Source organism: Musa acuminata, chromosome BXJ2-9 (assembly GCF_036884655.1).
Source record: "Musa acuminata AAA Group cultivar baxijiao chromosome BXJ2-9, Cavendish_Baxijiao_AAA, whole genome shotgun sequence".
Lineage (NCBI taxonomy): Eukaryota > Viridiplantae > Streptophyta > Magnoliopsida > Zingiberales > Musaceae > Musa > Musa acuminata.
The window spans coordinates 10379251-10393454 of NC_088346.1; the positions used below are offsets into that span (position 1 = coordinate 10379251).

The following is a 14204-nucleotide window of genomic DNA, read 5'->3' on the forward strand; positions in this document are numbered from 1 at the left end:
TTTATTGAATTTGAGTATGAAAATTTTTCACAAGAATATAAATAGTTGTTGTAGGATGTGGTTAGATGAAATCGATTATTGAAAAAGTCGATAAAATTAATTTAAAATTATTGAAATTGAGATAGTTGCTATAAGAAGTGGGTTTTGTCCAATTGAGACTCTCATCGGACCTTGATTTAGAATTATCAAAATTGGAGGATTCGGATCGGGAGCATTCAAAACGATCAAAGTCAGGGGTTGAAAATATGGGAGATTCAAGTCTTCAAGGTTTACCCGAGATGGTCCTACGAGATAAATATCTATAAAACTAAGTTAGTACTCAAGTAAGCAGGTCAAACTAATCGATAGTCAAACTAGTCAAACAAGCTGAATATTATTATATTATCTTGAGTGTATCAGTATGACTCCCCTTTATAATAGATGCTTAATAGAGACGTTATATAGTTTGTTGATTGTGACTAATCGTACCCATCCTTAATGACCATGGGTAGTTATGTTTATTTATTAGGTCACTTGCTAACTTTACATGACAATTGTGAATCCAAGACTCCTGAAATTATACATATCAACCTTTATTATAACAATATTTATTATTATAATTATTTTATACCTAATCTAATATGACACCACACGAACGAAGTGGTACCATTTCTTCTCCAAACTTTTTCCTTTTTTTAAAACATATTTTATATGATTTCTTTAAAATACATAAATTTACATGGATATAAAATATATGTCAACATCTAAAAGAATAAAATCAACAAAGTCTGGGATGTAAATTATATGGGCCAAAGCTAAACAATAGCCCAAAGCCTACAGTCCAAAGCGCATCTAACCACCGACATCGTTCGCTTCTTTATACGTGACGCGTTAGAGTCATTCGCCCTCGACTCAACCCGAATTCATCGATGAGTCGCACCCACGCAAGGCTTGCCTCCGCCGTCGAGCGCCCGCCCCGCTCTAGGGTTTCCCCCTCCCCCCTCTCCGACAACGACCGCCGCCGCTCCCGATCCCGGACCCCTCCGCCTCGCTCCCGTAGCCCCGACTACCGCCGCGGCGGTCACCGTTGGTCACCCTACCGCGATGGCCCGATCCGGAACGGGAAGCCACCGGGCCGCGGGGACGACGACGACGACGACGACGACGATGAGGAGCTCAAGGGCCTGAGCTACTTCGAGTACCGGCGCCTCAAGCGCCAGAAGCTGCGGAAGAAGCTCAAGAATTGCATCTGGAGGGTGACCCCTAGCCCTCCGAGGAGCGAGAGGGAGCAATTGGAACCGCTCGATGAGTCTGATGGCGCCATAGTCGCGTCTCCTGAGGAGGAGGAGGAGGAAGCTGAGGGCAAAGGGCGAAGGGATCGGAGTAGGAACTCCGAGGCCGACGGTTCGGATAGGAGCCCTTCCGATTCAGCTCCAGATGATTCCGAATCCGAATCGAGGAGCCCTTCTTCGTCGAGGAGGCGAAGAAGGGAGAGGAGGAGCAAAAGAGGGAGAAGCAGCCGGAAGAAGAGGTACTCTGATTCAGATGACGGAAAAGGCTCTTCCTACGAGGACGATTCGAGCGAGGAGGCACCAGAGCGCTCGAGCGACCAGAGCGAAGATGAGGAGGACAGAAAGCGGAGGAGGAGGAAGTCAGGAACGCGGCGGACGAAGTCGAAGAAGAGCGAGAGGAGTAACAGGAGGAAGAGAACGAAGAGCAGGGCAACAAGCTCGGATGATAGCGAGGAGGAGTACGATTCTAGCCCTTTACCCAGGGGAAAGGCCTTACGAAAGTGCAAGAAACGGTCTAAGAAGTCTGACACACCCTCGGATTCGGAAGCTGATGACGGGCCTGCTGATGCCAAGAAGCCCGAGGTTGATCCTGAGGCTCTCAAGTTTAAGGAGATGATCGAATCACAGAAGAAGCTTGCTTTAGACAATGAGCCTTTTGTTGGGCCGGCACCTCTCCCACGTGCCGAGGGACATATCAGCTATGGTGGTGCGCTGAGGCCTGGAGAAGGTGATGCTATTGCCCAATATGTGCAACAAGGGAAGCGTATTCCAAGGAGAGGAGAGGTCGGGCTGTCCGCAGAGGAGATACAGAAGTTTGAGGACTTGGGATATGTTATGAGTGGCAGCAGGCATCAGAGGATGAATGCCATCCGTATCAGAAAAGAAAACCAGGTTTACAGTGCTGAAGACAAGAGGGCACTCGCTATGTTCAACTATGAAGAGAAGGCAAAGAGAGAGCACAAAGTGATGGCTGATCTGCAGAGGTTGGTCCACCGCCATATCGGCCAGGATGTGGGCCCAACTCACGACCCATTTGCACCAAAGACTTCTGATGCAGCTGATGATTGAATCCAGTATAAATGTGTTTTCCTACAATGATCTCCATAGGTATGCGGCATTTTGTTTTCAACCTCTTTTTGGTTTGTTTACTTGTGTCATTTGCACATGTTTTTTGTTTCTTCTGTAGAAAAACCTTGATTTGACTAATAGGGTGTGTTTCTTTCTCCTGTTTGTCTGCAATTGACAATTATTTGCATCTACTTGAATTCTGATAATAATATTTTGTCTACGTATTAAAGTTTTGACTAGGAAGTCGAATAGTAAACTCATAACCAACAAACATTAACTTATTTCAAGATCCAGTGAGCTGACCTTATTTCTTGCTTCATGCTGTTCCTTGAGTTGCTTTCCATGCAAACCACTTGCTAAATGCCAACAGTATCTTTGGCTTACTATTTTTTTTATAATACTGGTTCAACTTCTTTATTACTTTTGTGTGTGAATATTGACCCCAAGTGATTGAGGTATTGCAAAGTTTACATGTGATTGAAAAGCCAATTTTCATGAACGTGTGTTTCCTGGCTAGTTCTTGGGAGGCATCTGGGAATTAAAAACTCTTAATTCCTATACTACAAATCTAAGACATTCTTTAAAGGTAGCTTCATTAGTTCCTCAAGGAGGAACTCGCCATGCTAGTTGTCTTTGCTGATTTAAATGATGCAAAAATTAGAGGTGGTTATTGGTGCTTTTGAAGCCAAATATTGGTCTTTCTTACATGTCTTGATTTTCAAATTTTGGCTTTGACCTTGTCTGTCATGACTGATGGATATGCTGCTAGCCCTTTGTTGGTCCTACAATGAATTATTGTTTTTATTATGATAAATTATTTTCTTTTCTATGGAAAACATGGATGCTGATTGTATGTTGCAGCCTAAGTCTGTTTCTTTTCTGCCTATCTTCTGGGTATGTTTAGTGTGGTAGATTATGGTTGTATCAGGCATCTGATACTTATGATACACCTTGTTGTCAAGCTTAAGTCCTTGTTCCTTTTCCATCTATCTGGTGGGGTTTGTTTAGTGTGGTGCATCAATGTTGTGTCAGATATGGGATACTTTAAATACACCTCATGGTCAGGCAATTATTTACCGCACACCTTTAATAGGGCCAAGCTTGATTCTTATTACACCCATGTTCTTATTATGCAACAAGAGTCTTTTACATGACTTGTGGGTAATCGCATTGCAGTTGAAGTGCAAATTGTTGCTCTGATATTTCTTGTTTCGTGTTCCATGTTTGAGATTGGTTTTTTGTTTCGAGTTCCATGTTTGAGACTACAGAAAAGTGAGCATTTCATGCTTTTCAAATTCATTTATGGTGTAGCCCTTGAAGGTGCTTCTTGGCTTTGGTTTCATTGTGACATAGTTGGGTTGATAGTGTAGTGTAAAAAGGATCAAATTCTTGTGTTTTACTTTTCAGAAGTAGGGATTTATTTATTTCCTACGTTTTTTATTTTATTGAGAAACCCTTTAGTTTTCATTTAAAAGATCTACTAAACTTCATGTGGAATGAGAGATTCAGTGAACTGCAGTCTCTTCTTTCATATATAACCAATGTGAAGATCAGGTCTTGCACTAAGAAAATTATAACCTGGGTAAATAGACTATAGAAGTATCTTAAATGTTGAAGGATCAAATAATGACTTACCTTCCTCCTTCCAGCTTTCATTACTCCTTTCTGAGCCAATGCACTGTGCTTTTAACTGAATGTCTGGTGACTTGCTGCCCGTAGGTGCAAGTCTGATGGAGCGGACCAAAATGCTGAGTCACTTTAGGAAGCTTTGTCTAGAGTATGAGCTAGGTTTAGGGCGCAGAAAAATGGTAAAGCACAAGACTAAGGTGTCTGGTTCCATGATTTGGTATGAGAAGTAAATGTTACACTATCCAAATAGAAAAGCACTACTTGATACTCTCGTGGCATTGCCAGCCATGTGATCAACTTTTTCGCAACATTTCACCGAACTTTTATCTTCTCTAGTCTAACAAAGTCCACAATCCAAGTTCACAGTTTCAACCATAAGAGAAGTCAAAAGAGGTAGAAAAGTTTTGAGAAGATGTTTTACAGTTGAGAGGAGAAAGAGGCAGAGAGCTCTTGGGGAAGAGAGTTTGTATGACTAATTCGATGCATAGATGTATTATATTTTGAATAAGCTATTCAAAGAAGCTTATAACCATCATACCATGTTTTAGAACATATTATCACACATTTTTTGTTTCCAAGGTGATCCATGCTCAAGGCTAAACCTGGTCAAGATCATGTATAAGATAATTGAGGAATGAGTGATCATTAAAGGTACGTGACTTTGAAGTAAGCAGACATCATAGGCATTAAGAATAATGATTTTGGTACTCGTAATGTTTTCTTAAAAGTTTATGATCACAGTTGCATTTACTAGGTTTCAAGCAGAAGTTATCCATGACTTTACACATACATGTATGCAGATCCATATGGTGTCAACTTTGGATATTCTTTCACCCATGCAGATGTCAGCTTTATTATTTATGATTGTGCATTGGGGAAGTCCCTATCTGCAGCTGTTGTTACATTTTCTGTCTGCATTCTCTAGGATGGAGGATAAACCATGACTGATGAATTTCATGTGAAGTATTTTTCTTAATCTCCTAAATGTTATGAGGATGGCACCAATTATTAATGACAGTAACTGCACAGTAAGGTTGCATTTGATTAGATCTGTTATTGTCAACGAGTAATAATTAGAGTTTTCATTAAGTACCAGAAAGTGACAGTATAGGCACTTGATGATTTCTGCGTACGATCATGGATCTTATGCCTGAGCAAATTTCTCATCTCTGCTTGCCTAGATTCGTTTACATAAGACAGGAGAACTTAGTGGCTGAGCAAGTAAACGGTTTAGCAAAAGAACATGAACCTTTTATTACTAGTGGACTGTCTAACTGATTGTTTTAGTCACGATTGTTTTCTGCATTGTTTTATATATAATTACTAGATGAATTCCACATAGCAAACATTGTGTTGGATATTTATGTATATCTGAAAATTCTATGAAGGTCCAAACTTCACCCTCAGTGCAAGGTGGAGTGGACAAAGATCCCATATATTTGTAGTATTTCCTTATTTCCTTTCTGATATGCCTTTTTGGAAGTTTCTTTTCATCTATTTTCATTTCTAGTTTTGTTGCTTAACTACAGAAATAAATTTTATTAAATCTCTTTACATCTAGGATGAGAATCTTGATAAAACTTCATCTTAAATGAAATTTGATGCTTCCGGATTCTTTCACCCGAAGATTGGCTCTTCATTTTTATTGTTATTATTATTCTGATTATATCTATTTTTCTTTGTGTTTATGTTCTAACAGAGAGAAGATAGAAGGCATTAAATTATAAAACTTGTTCATCGTCACCACTCTGAATCTCTCAATCAGTTTACAAAGTCATATATAGAAAGATCACGCATTTGTACTGAAGAATTAAGTTGAACTTTCTTGTATACTTAGCATCACCATACAAGCTTGGTTTTTATTTTCTTAAAGATTGCATGTATGCATGCATCTGATAACACCAACTAGGGGATACTTTGAGACAAAAGGATTGAATTTGCTAGGGTCGTTGCTATCAAGGATGAATTCATTGTAATAGCAACAGCCAAAGAAGGGATGGCTGGCCTTGGCAGCTGCTTGCAAATCTCTTCAGAAACATTTTGTTTTGGTTACGCCTCTTTTGAGGAATGCAAAACAGAGCGGTTAGAGATCCATACATCAATTTTGTATGAAAAGGTTGATGGCAAGTATAGTTATCCTCTTTTTGCATTCCCATCTTAAGGACTAGGGGTGTGCCAGGCTAATTAAGTTATAGATATTGCCTTTTCTTTGTGGAAAAAAAAAACATGGCAAAAGGTTCTTGTCGGTCTATTTTGGGTGCTATACTCGGTTCAAAAGACGAGAGGTCAAAGTGACCATCACATTTTTGCTTGTGCTTCATGCATCCTACTTTAGTTGCGTTGTCGTACCGACCTCCCATGGCAGATACGATGAATTTAGTCCGACTTGACCCACATTTCAAGCAGGACATGTCAAAACTTAACTTGGTCGTGGATCTTAGAGAAAAGTTTATCGGAATGGATTGTTCCGAGGTGTCTACAAAACTAGCTGTTATAAGTGCAATAATCAAGTTAAGATCAATCCAATGCACGAAATAATAAATATTTTGTACAATCAAGAGCTTATTTTGGACCTCCTAATTCTTTGGTACTAACTGAGTATGATTATGAACAGATTTACCATCTTAGATTTAATTGAATGTAGCATTGAATATTTACCATATGAATCTCTGTCTTACTTAGTAAATGTGACTTGGCGGCGCGTGTTTAAAACGGGTTTGGTTGTGTACCGCATTGTAGTAGCCCTCAACGTCGAGCGATGGGTCAACGGTTGACCGCTGGTTGTTAGCGACCACTTAGCTGGATCGAATCATCCCGCCAAAAATTCCAGGGGTGATTCGTCGTTCCGTGAAGGTAGACGTTTTCTTGAAACAATAGACGAGGTCGTCACAATGATCACATTTATTACAAGGCTGGAGGCGAATTATGACGAATAATTTCCGCACAAAACAAGAAAGATAAATTAATCTCTCTTGTTGGTTAGCTGAACGAGTCCCTGAGAGAACCTGAGATCGTCTTCTGATCTCCATTCTTTTTCTAGATATGATGATCCATATAATATACCCATGTAAATATTATCTCTCTTGTGTCCTTTACATCTCCCGTGGCCCTAACTATCCTATCCTACGACGCACAAATCAGAACATAAATACTGAAAACTTATATATAAATTTTTTTATTTGGAGGGGTTTTACGTCTCCATCGTTGCATGTTTGAAAATAACTTTTTTGTGGTTCTATGAATTTTAATATAGCCTACCATCAACATTCGGCCAAAAAAAATTCAAGTCAAACACTACCAACCATCATATTAATTATTTGTGTTTTGAATTTTAAAATATTAAAATTATACATACAAATATTCCTGATAATTTTTAATGATTTTGATTATTTTTATAAATTATTAATTAACTATAAAAATATATCAATTTTTTTTTACATAAAGGATATGTGACGAAGATGAATTGTAAACATATAGATATAAAAGTTATTATTATTATTATATATATATATATATATATATATATATATATATATATATATATATATATATATATATATTCAGTCATACTTTTTGAATATTTGGCAGGATTCAAGGCGCGGGTCAACCCTGACTTCTCTCGTCCACCCGTTCAGACCCTGTCATCCACCAGACCAAGCAAACATTAACTTATGTTATTCGGTGCCCGGACAAGGCTCACCTCTCCACTGTCCACGCCTCTGAACACTAGGCGAGTATAGCGTCGGGTAAGTGACAATGGTCACTAAAGGTATTTTGTGATAGGAAAACGCACGCCAGAGTTCTACGTACGAAACGTGCACCACCACCGCTCTCTTGCAGAGTCTACTGGAGCCCAAAAGTGGGGCCTGTTTGCCGACTAACCATCCAGAAAAGTGCAAGGGACGGGGTCGGTCGTTGACGAGGACAATTAGTGTTTTGTGAATAGGGAAAACGCACGCCTGAGATCATACGCGCGCACATGCGACCGCAGCGGCTGGGCTGACCCACCGATTCCAGAAGCCTAAGAATCTATCCGGTGATCTCCACCGCGAATTGTAACCAACTCAGATCGTACGGTCCTTATTTGCCCAACGTTGCCCTACGGTGAATTTGCCCACCCGATCTCAAATCGGCGTTTCATTTCCGAGAAGAAGGCGGCCACCCATTGGTTGGTCTAATTCCAAGGTTGCCTAAATGCCACCCACTGTTCTCATAACCAGAGTAAACATAATTCTTAATACGTGTAGTTTGAATTGACCATTGAGGGTATTTTCGTACTTGACGAGGCTATAAAGGTCGAAGCCAAGTGGCCTAGTAAACGGGAACCGCCTGCCGTTGCGCTCCGCTGCAGGATCACGCAAGCGAAGGACCTTCTCTGCTTGTCGTCTCCGATCCGTTCCTTCTCCTTCTCGAACGAAACCTCGATCTTCGATGGATCTCTCAGATAGATCTCGCCAGTCCCTCATCCCCAGCTTCCTTTACTCCACCGCGGCCTCCCGAACCATCGGCCTGGAGCGGAATATCTTGGGGAGGAGCCCCGTCTCCAAGGCGGCTCCTGCCGCGACGGCGAATGATGGCGCTTTGATGGGATCTGTGGTTGCCCAAGCGCCGAACGAGCCAGGGAAGATCAAGCTGTACTCCCCTATGTTCTACGCCGCCTGCACCGCCGGTGGGATCGCCAGTTGCGGCCTCACCCACACGGCCGTCACCCCGCTAGATCTCGTCAAGTGTAACATGCAGGTGATTCCCTTAATCCTTGATTAGATTTTCCTCTTGGATCTTGGATGCGGCGGCCGGAGATCCGCTTTTTTCTAACATTTGGCGATCGGCAGCGTTGAGGATCTGATTTTTCCTGAGATTTATTTTTGGGGTTTCTTTCGTTGATTATTCCGCTACAACATCTCGCGATCTTCCCAGATCGTATCTGTGTTTGGAGGGTTATATGAATTTAACTGCTTTCGATGCATCTTTAAGAGTATCTAATGTCACGTTTGCATTTTGGCTTCTATGTGGATTTTATTTCTCAAAGAAAGTTATTTGATCATGAATATTACATGAAAATTATCAGATTGACCCAGCGAAGTACAAGAGCATCTCCTCAGGATTTGGTGTCCTCCTTAAAGAACAAGGCGTCAGGGGATTCTTCAGAGGCTGGGTGCCAACCCTGCTCGGATACAGCGCCCAGGGGGCCTGCAAGTTTGGATTCTACGAGTTCTTCAAGAAGTACTACTCTGATATCGCTGGACCTGAGTACGCTGCCAAGTACAAGACTCTGATCTACCTCGCTGGCTCTGCTTCTGCTGAAGTGATTGCTGATGTCGCTCTCTGCCCCTTCGAGGCAGTTAAGGTGCGAGTCCAGACACAGCCAGGGTTTGCTAGGGGTTTGAGTGATGGGTTGCCCAAGTTTGTAAGGTCTGAGGGCGCTTTGGGGTATGATCTTTTCTATTCTTGTTGCTTTGCTTATCACTTACTTGATCCTTTTCTTTGTATGGACTATTCTTATTATTGTGATGCCCTTTATGCAGATTGTATAAAGGATTGGTCCCACTTTGGGGGCGTCAGATTCCTTGTAAGTAAATTTTCCTTGCATCATTTCACTATTATTATTTTTTCGATTGTCTTTTATTTTTTGACTGTCTCTTCATGCTAACTAGTATCAACCAGAATAGCTGGAGAGGGGAAAAAATGATTCTTGCTTGCTTCTTGTTGTTGTATATGTTCAGTATGATTTCAAGAAATGTAAATTGTTTGTTAACGACCATCCTTAGTGCAGTTCAAAGTTGCGAGCCTAAGATTTAGTGATTTTTTAATTGATTGATTGTTACTATACTGTAAGTAAAGAAGTATATTAATGAGTTAGGTGATGCTTGGATATAAAATAGACCGTCCAAAGATTTTGCATTTTGTAATTTTAGCCTGGGTTGTTTTTTTCTGTTAGAAAATCTTGGTAGTATCATGTTTATATTGATCTAATTTGATCCTAGTCACTTTCAGTGTAAGTAAACTTCCTTGTTAGCCTTTGTTATTGGTATTTTTATCAACTTATTAAGATGTTTATTTACTGTTTTATCAGAAGTTGGACATGGTCTGGCTATACTGTGTTTTCCACAAACAAGTTTTTATATTCTTTTCATTTTAGGGTTTGTTTCTGCAATATTAGTGATGGCGTAGATCATGAAAGCTGACAGAAACCAAGATCTTTTGTATTATAAAATTTGCTGTCCCATAATATTTTTTAGAGCGTTTAACTAATAGTCTAACTTTCTTAATTAGAAATATGCAACCCTGCATAAGTTGGCAGTATGTTTGATTATTATTTTTTCTTTAGAGATGTACAGAAAATGTCTTGTCATGATTAGCAGTCGATGTTGTAGTAGTCCATCAGCTCCCTGTATAAATATATATAAATGCATAGTTTATTTTGATTATTATTTTATGAATGATGCCAACTTGTCTTTGCCTCATATAAGGTTTTCTTTTTTTCTGTTACTTTTGTGGTTCCCCTCCTTTCCTAGTTCTGCACATTGTTCTTCTTGAAATCTGACTATGATTATCAAGATTTTATGTGTGCATATACAAATCTTCCTCTCTGCTTGAGTCTTCTCCAACTTTATGAAAGATGGAGTTGCACTCCAATGAAGTGGTATACAGAGTATGAACTGTCTAGAGTTTTGGTCCCTCTATTGTAATATTTCTAGAAGTCTACAGATGTTGTTAGTTTTCCTATGTTTTGACTAGTGCACTCCAATGAAGTGGTGTACGGAGAATGAACTATCTAGAGTTTCAGTCCTTCTATTGTTAGTTATTTATCTTGATGGTATATTTTGATATATTTTGCTTATGAAAAAAGGTTAACAAACAATAGGTCTTAGTATTCCTACATGTTCCATTGGGATAGGAGTATTCCTTTGCTATTTCATTTTCCATGAAAAGGTGTGTATTGTATTCATGCTTAATGCTTCCTGATTCTACCAAAAATCTTAGAATATTGTTACAAGTCAATTCATTGGATTGGTTCATCAATACCCTTAAGTTAAGTTAGAATTCTATTTTACCTCTGCGCCATTGATTCCACGCACTATTTCAGGAAGTCGGAAGATGTTAGTTTTCCTGTCTTTTGACTAGCAAGCAAAAATATTTTTAGGACACAAAACATTAAAGTCATATTGTGACCTTTATTGTTTGCATTTTTACTTATGTTTTGTTGAAAATCCCTAATTTGGAGTGTTGACCAATTGATTCTTCCTATGTACCTCAGTTGTAGGAGCACATACGTCTATGTTCTTCTTTCATGTATTAGGATGTAAAAAATGTGACTTCATCTTTATACAAGTCATGAAGAATGTCACCATGTACTGATCTCCCTATTAAGCTTTTTGTATTTTGTTATTGTCGCTTTTGCTGGTTTCACTGCACAAAGTCCTTGAAATCTGACTTTGATTATCAAGATTCTGCATGCATAGAGTAATTATCCTTTTTGTCATCTCCAACTGGACGACTATGGTTGAACTCAAATAAAGTTGCTTTGCAGAGTTTATTGACTAATTGGAGATTTAGTTCCTTCTACTGTATGTTGTCTATAGAAATCTGTATTGTTGGCATTCTTTTTCTTAACAAGTAAATGCATTAATGCAAGGTGCATTACATAGAAACCTATTGCAGCCTACATTATTTTGTTTTGTTGGTTATCTTTTGTTGAAAGTCTTCATTTGCTTGCCAAGCTTCTATCTGTGCATGGTGAAAACTCTGTCTATACTCTCAGTTTTGTCTAAGGTAGAAAATCTTTTGGTATCTTGTTTCTCTGGCTCAGAGTCTGTTGACCTTGTTTTGAGTTTATATTATCTTTTTGTACTCTACTTCAGAGGAACCTGATTTTTTTCATTCTCTTTTTGCTGGAGAAATCCTGACTGTAGCAAATTGTGATTTCAAAATTTTATACATGCATGTAGCAAAGAACAAAAACCATATCTGCTTGGGACCCTGGGAAATTTGGATTAAGGCACAATGTGTTTCTTATTTATTGCTTATGAAATCTCATTGTGTGTGATGTAGAATTTGCCTTCGCAAGTCACCATATTGAGTGATACAAGACATTCATACTGGTCTTGTATATTTTTCTTACATTTCTTATACATTATTCTTTGATGACATCAGTATCCTTCTTCACTACACTTCTCACCTATCATATTGCTTTTCAGGGTTAAGAAGTTGGCCATGCTTATTCAATAGCATACTCTCTTTTCATGACATGTTTTTTTCATGGGGTTTTGTGGTATTCTTGTTGTGTGAGTTAACAAGTCTTCTTTCCCTTTATTTATTCATGTTAGATCCATTGTATTATGCACAAATATCCAAATACACACTAAATGAAAAAACGTTCTGGTTCATGACTACTCAAGTCTCTTGGCACAATCAATTGATAAATAAATGTGATATCTAATCCTAATAAAATTAGTTTGAGTAACATGTGGAAGAGCAGATTATGACTATAAACCCATCTAGAACTATGTTGTTGCTTCTATATAGTATTATATTTATGTTTGCTATTGACTCATTTGATAAGGCCATATAATGTGTGAAATTTGGCATCAAGAGGGAACTATCTATTTTTGCCAAGTTATAGATCTATTTAGCATCAATAAATCAAATTCATATTCAAATTGCTTATGCAGATACTATGATGAAATTTGCCTCATTTGAGACTATTGTTGAAATGATCTACAAATACTCGATTCCAAGACCAAAGGACCAGTGTAGCAAAGAACTTCAGCTGGGAGTGAGCTTTGCTGGTGGTTACATTGCTGGTGTCTTCTGTGCAATTGTTTCTCACCCAGCTGACAATCTTGTCTCTTTCCTGAACAACGCCAAGGGTGCCACTGTTGGTGATGTACGTCTTCTATATTTTGCTTGCCTTTCTAATCTATGACCTTTTTCTCTTTATTCATATCACAATTATATATAGCTCAATCTTCCTTGTTATAACTCAATTTACCCTGCTTCATTAACCAGGCCGTGAAGAAACTTGGGTTGTGGGGTCTTTTCACACGTGGACTGCCCCTTCGTATAGTCATGATTGGTACTCTAACTGGTGCGCAGTGGGGAATCTATGATGCTTTCAAAGTTATGGTTGGCCTGTAAGTACCTCCTGCTATCTTTTAGTTTCATTGGTATGGAATACAGTGCTGCGCATTGTAAGTTAATGCTTTGATATCTAATGCCTTCTCAGGCCGACGACTGGTGGAGTTACTCCTGCTGTTCCTGCTACAGGGCTTGACAAACTGAAAGCTGCTTGATTGTTTAGCATTCATCGAAACAAATGTCTTCTGTCAATGAAGACCAATTTTTTGGGAGTAAATTCTTTTTGAAACAATGCATTGCTTGTTCTCTGTTCGTGGGATGGTTTTGATCTCATCCCTTTTGCCTCAGCCATTTCATCATACAGTGAAGATTGCATCTGGCATCATATTAGACAGATAAGTCTGGAAAATAATTGGAAGGACACTGTAGTCATGACTGTTGTTCACGCAGTTAATATATGAAATTTAATGCGCTTTATTCTATTGTGCCTTGTGTAGGCTACAAGTATTGTCAGTGTCACGATGAAGGGTTGATTTAGGAGCCATTTTTGGTTTAGAATGAAAGCCTGTTTACAGTATGCACAAAGAAGATTGTCCATGCATAGTAGAAAGTTTCGTTTGATTGCATTATATACTCGCACAGTTCAAATGGCTCTTTATGTTGTACTAACTGATTTGTGCTATAGCAATCAATATTTGAAACGACCATGGAACTGTAATGAGTTACTTTTGTGATCGTGCCAAGCAACGACTCATGCACCTTGTCGTCATTATAATTTGAAACAGGATGAAAATTATTAGCAATTGATGACAATAATATTTTCCTATGATGATTATTTAAGTGTCATTGTTGGTTTCACCATGAAGAATCAAGTGTATACCTTATTCTGCCTTATCTTTCTTGTACTATATTTTTTCTGTATCTCTTTGGTATCAAGGGGAGTTTTAAGTTCTATATTGAAATTATATTTGTCTGCAAATCACTATCTATATCCTTTTTTGTTTGTTTTTAGTTGGATAATAAGCATTAATATTATAAGATTCTGAGGTGGTCGGTCCCACATCATAATGGACTAAACTTAATAAGAGGTTAGTGATTATATTATTATTAACTTTGGTTTATGAGTTTGAATCGGTGGAATCTTACATTGGAAGTGGA

The 14204-nt window shown here is 38.8% G+C and overlaps 2 protein-coding genes across 5 annotated transcripts; both read left to right on the forward strand.

The window, feature by feature from the left end:
• The first annotated feature begins 856 nt into the window (after positions 1 to 856).
• Positions 857 to 5867, forward strand: LOC135583658 (uncharacterized). 4 transcript variants are annotated; one of them, XR_010491268.1, is made up of 3 exons: positions 857 to 2378; positions 4548 to 4619; positions 4723 to 5015. XR_010491268.1 is itself a non-coding variant. In XM_065125623.1 (2 exons), exon 1 carries the CDS (start codon positions 909 to 911, stop codon positions 2337 to 2339), a length of 1431 nt encoding a protein of 476 aa, XP_064981695.1. In that variant the 5' UTR covers positions 857 to 908; the 3' UTR covers positions 2340 to 2378; positions 5668 to 5867. The 4 variants fall into 4 exon arrangements, 2 of the variants coding, with proteins under 2 accessions (XP_064981695.1, XP_064981694.1); XR_010491267.1 differs by having other exon boundaries at positions 4769 to 5015; XM_065125623.1 differs by lacking the exons at positions 4548 to 4619; positions 4723 to 5015 and adding an exon at positions 5668 to 5867.
• Positions 5868 to 8273: 2406 nt separating this feature from the next.
• LOC135623088 (mitochondrial phosphate carrier protein 3, mitochondrial-like) lies at positions 8274 to 13528 on the forward strand. Its single transcript, XM_065125624.1, has 6 exons — positions 8274 to 8708; positions 9037 to 9398; positions 9494 to 9537; positions 12641 to 12855; positions 12978 to 13102; positions 13195 to 13528. Exons 1-6 carry the CDS (start codon positions 8400 to 8402, stop codon positions 13259 to 13261), a joined length of 1122 nt encoding a protein of 373 aa, XP_064981696.1. The 5' UTR covers positions 8274 to 8399; the 3' UTR covers positions 13262 to 13528.
• The last annotated feature ends 676 nt before the right edge of the window (positions 13529 to 14204 follow it).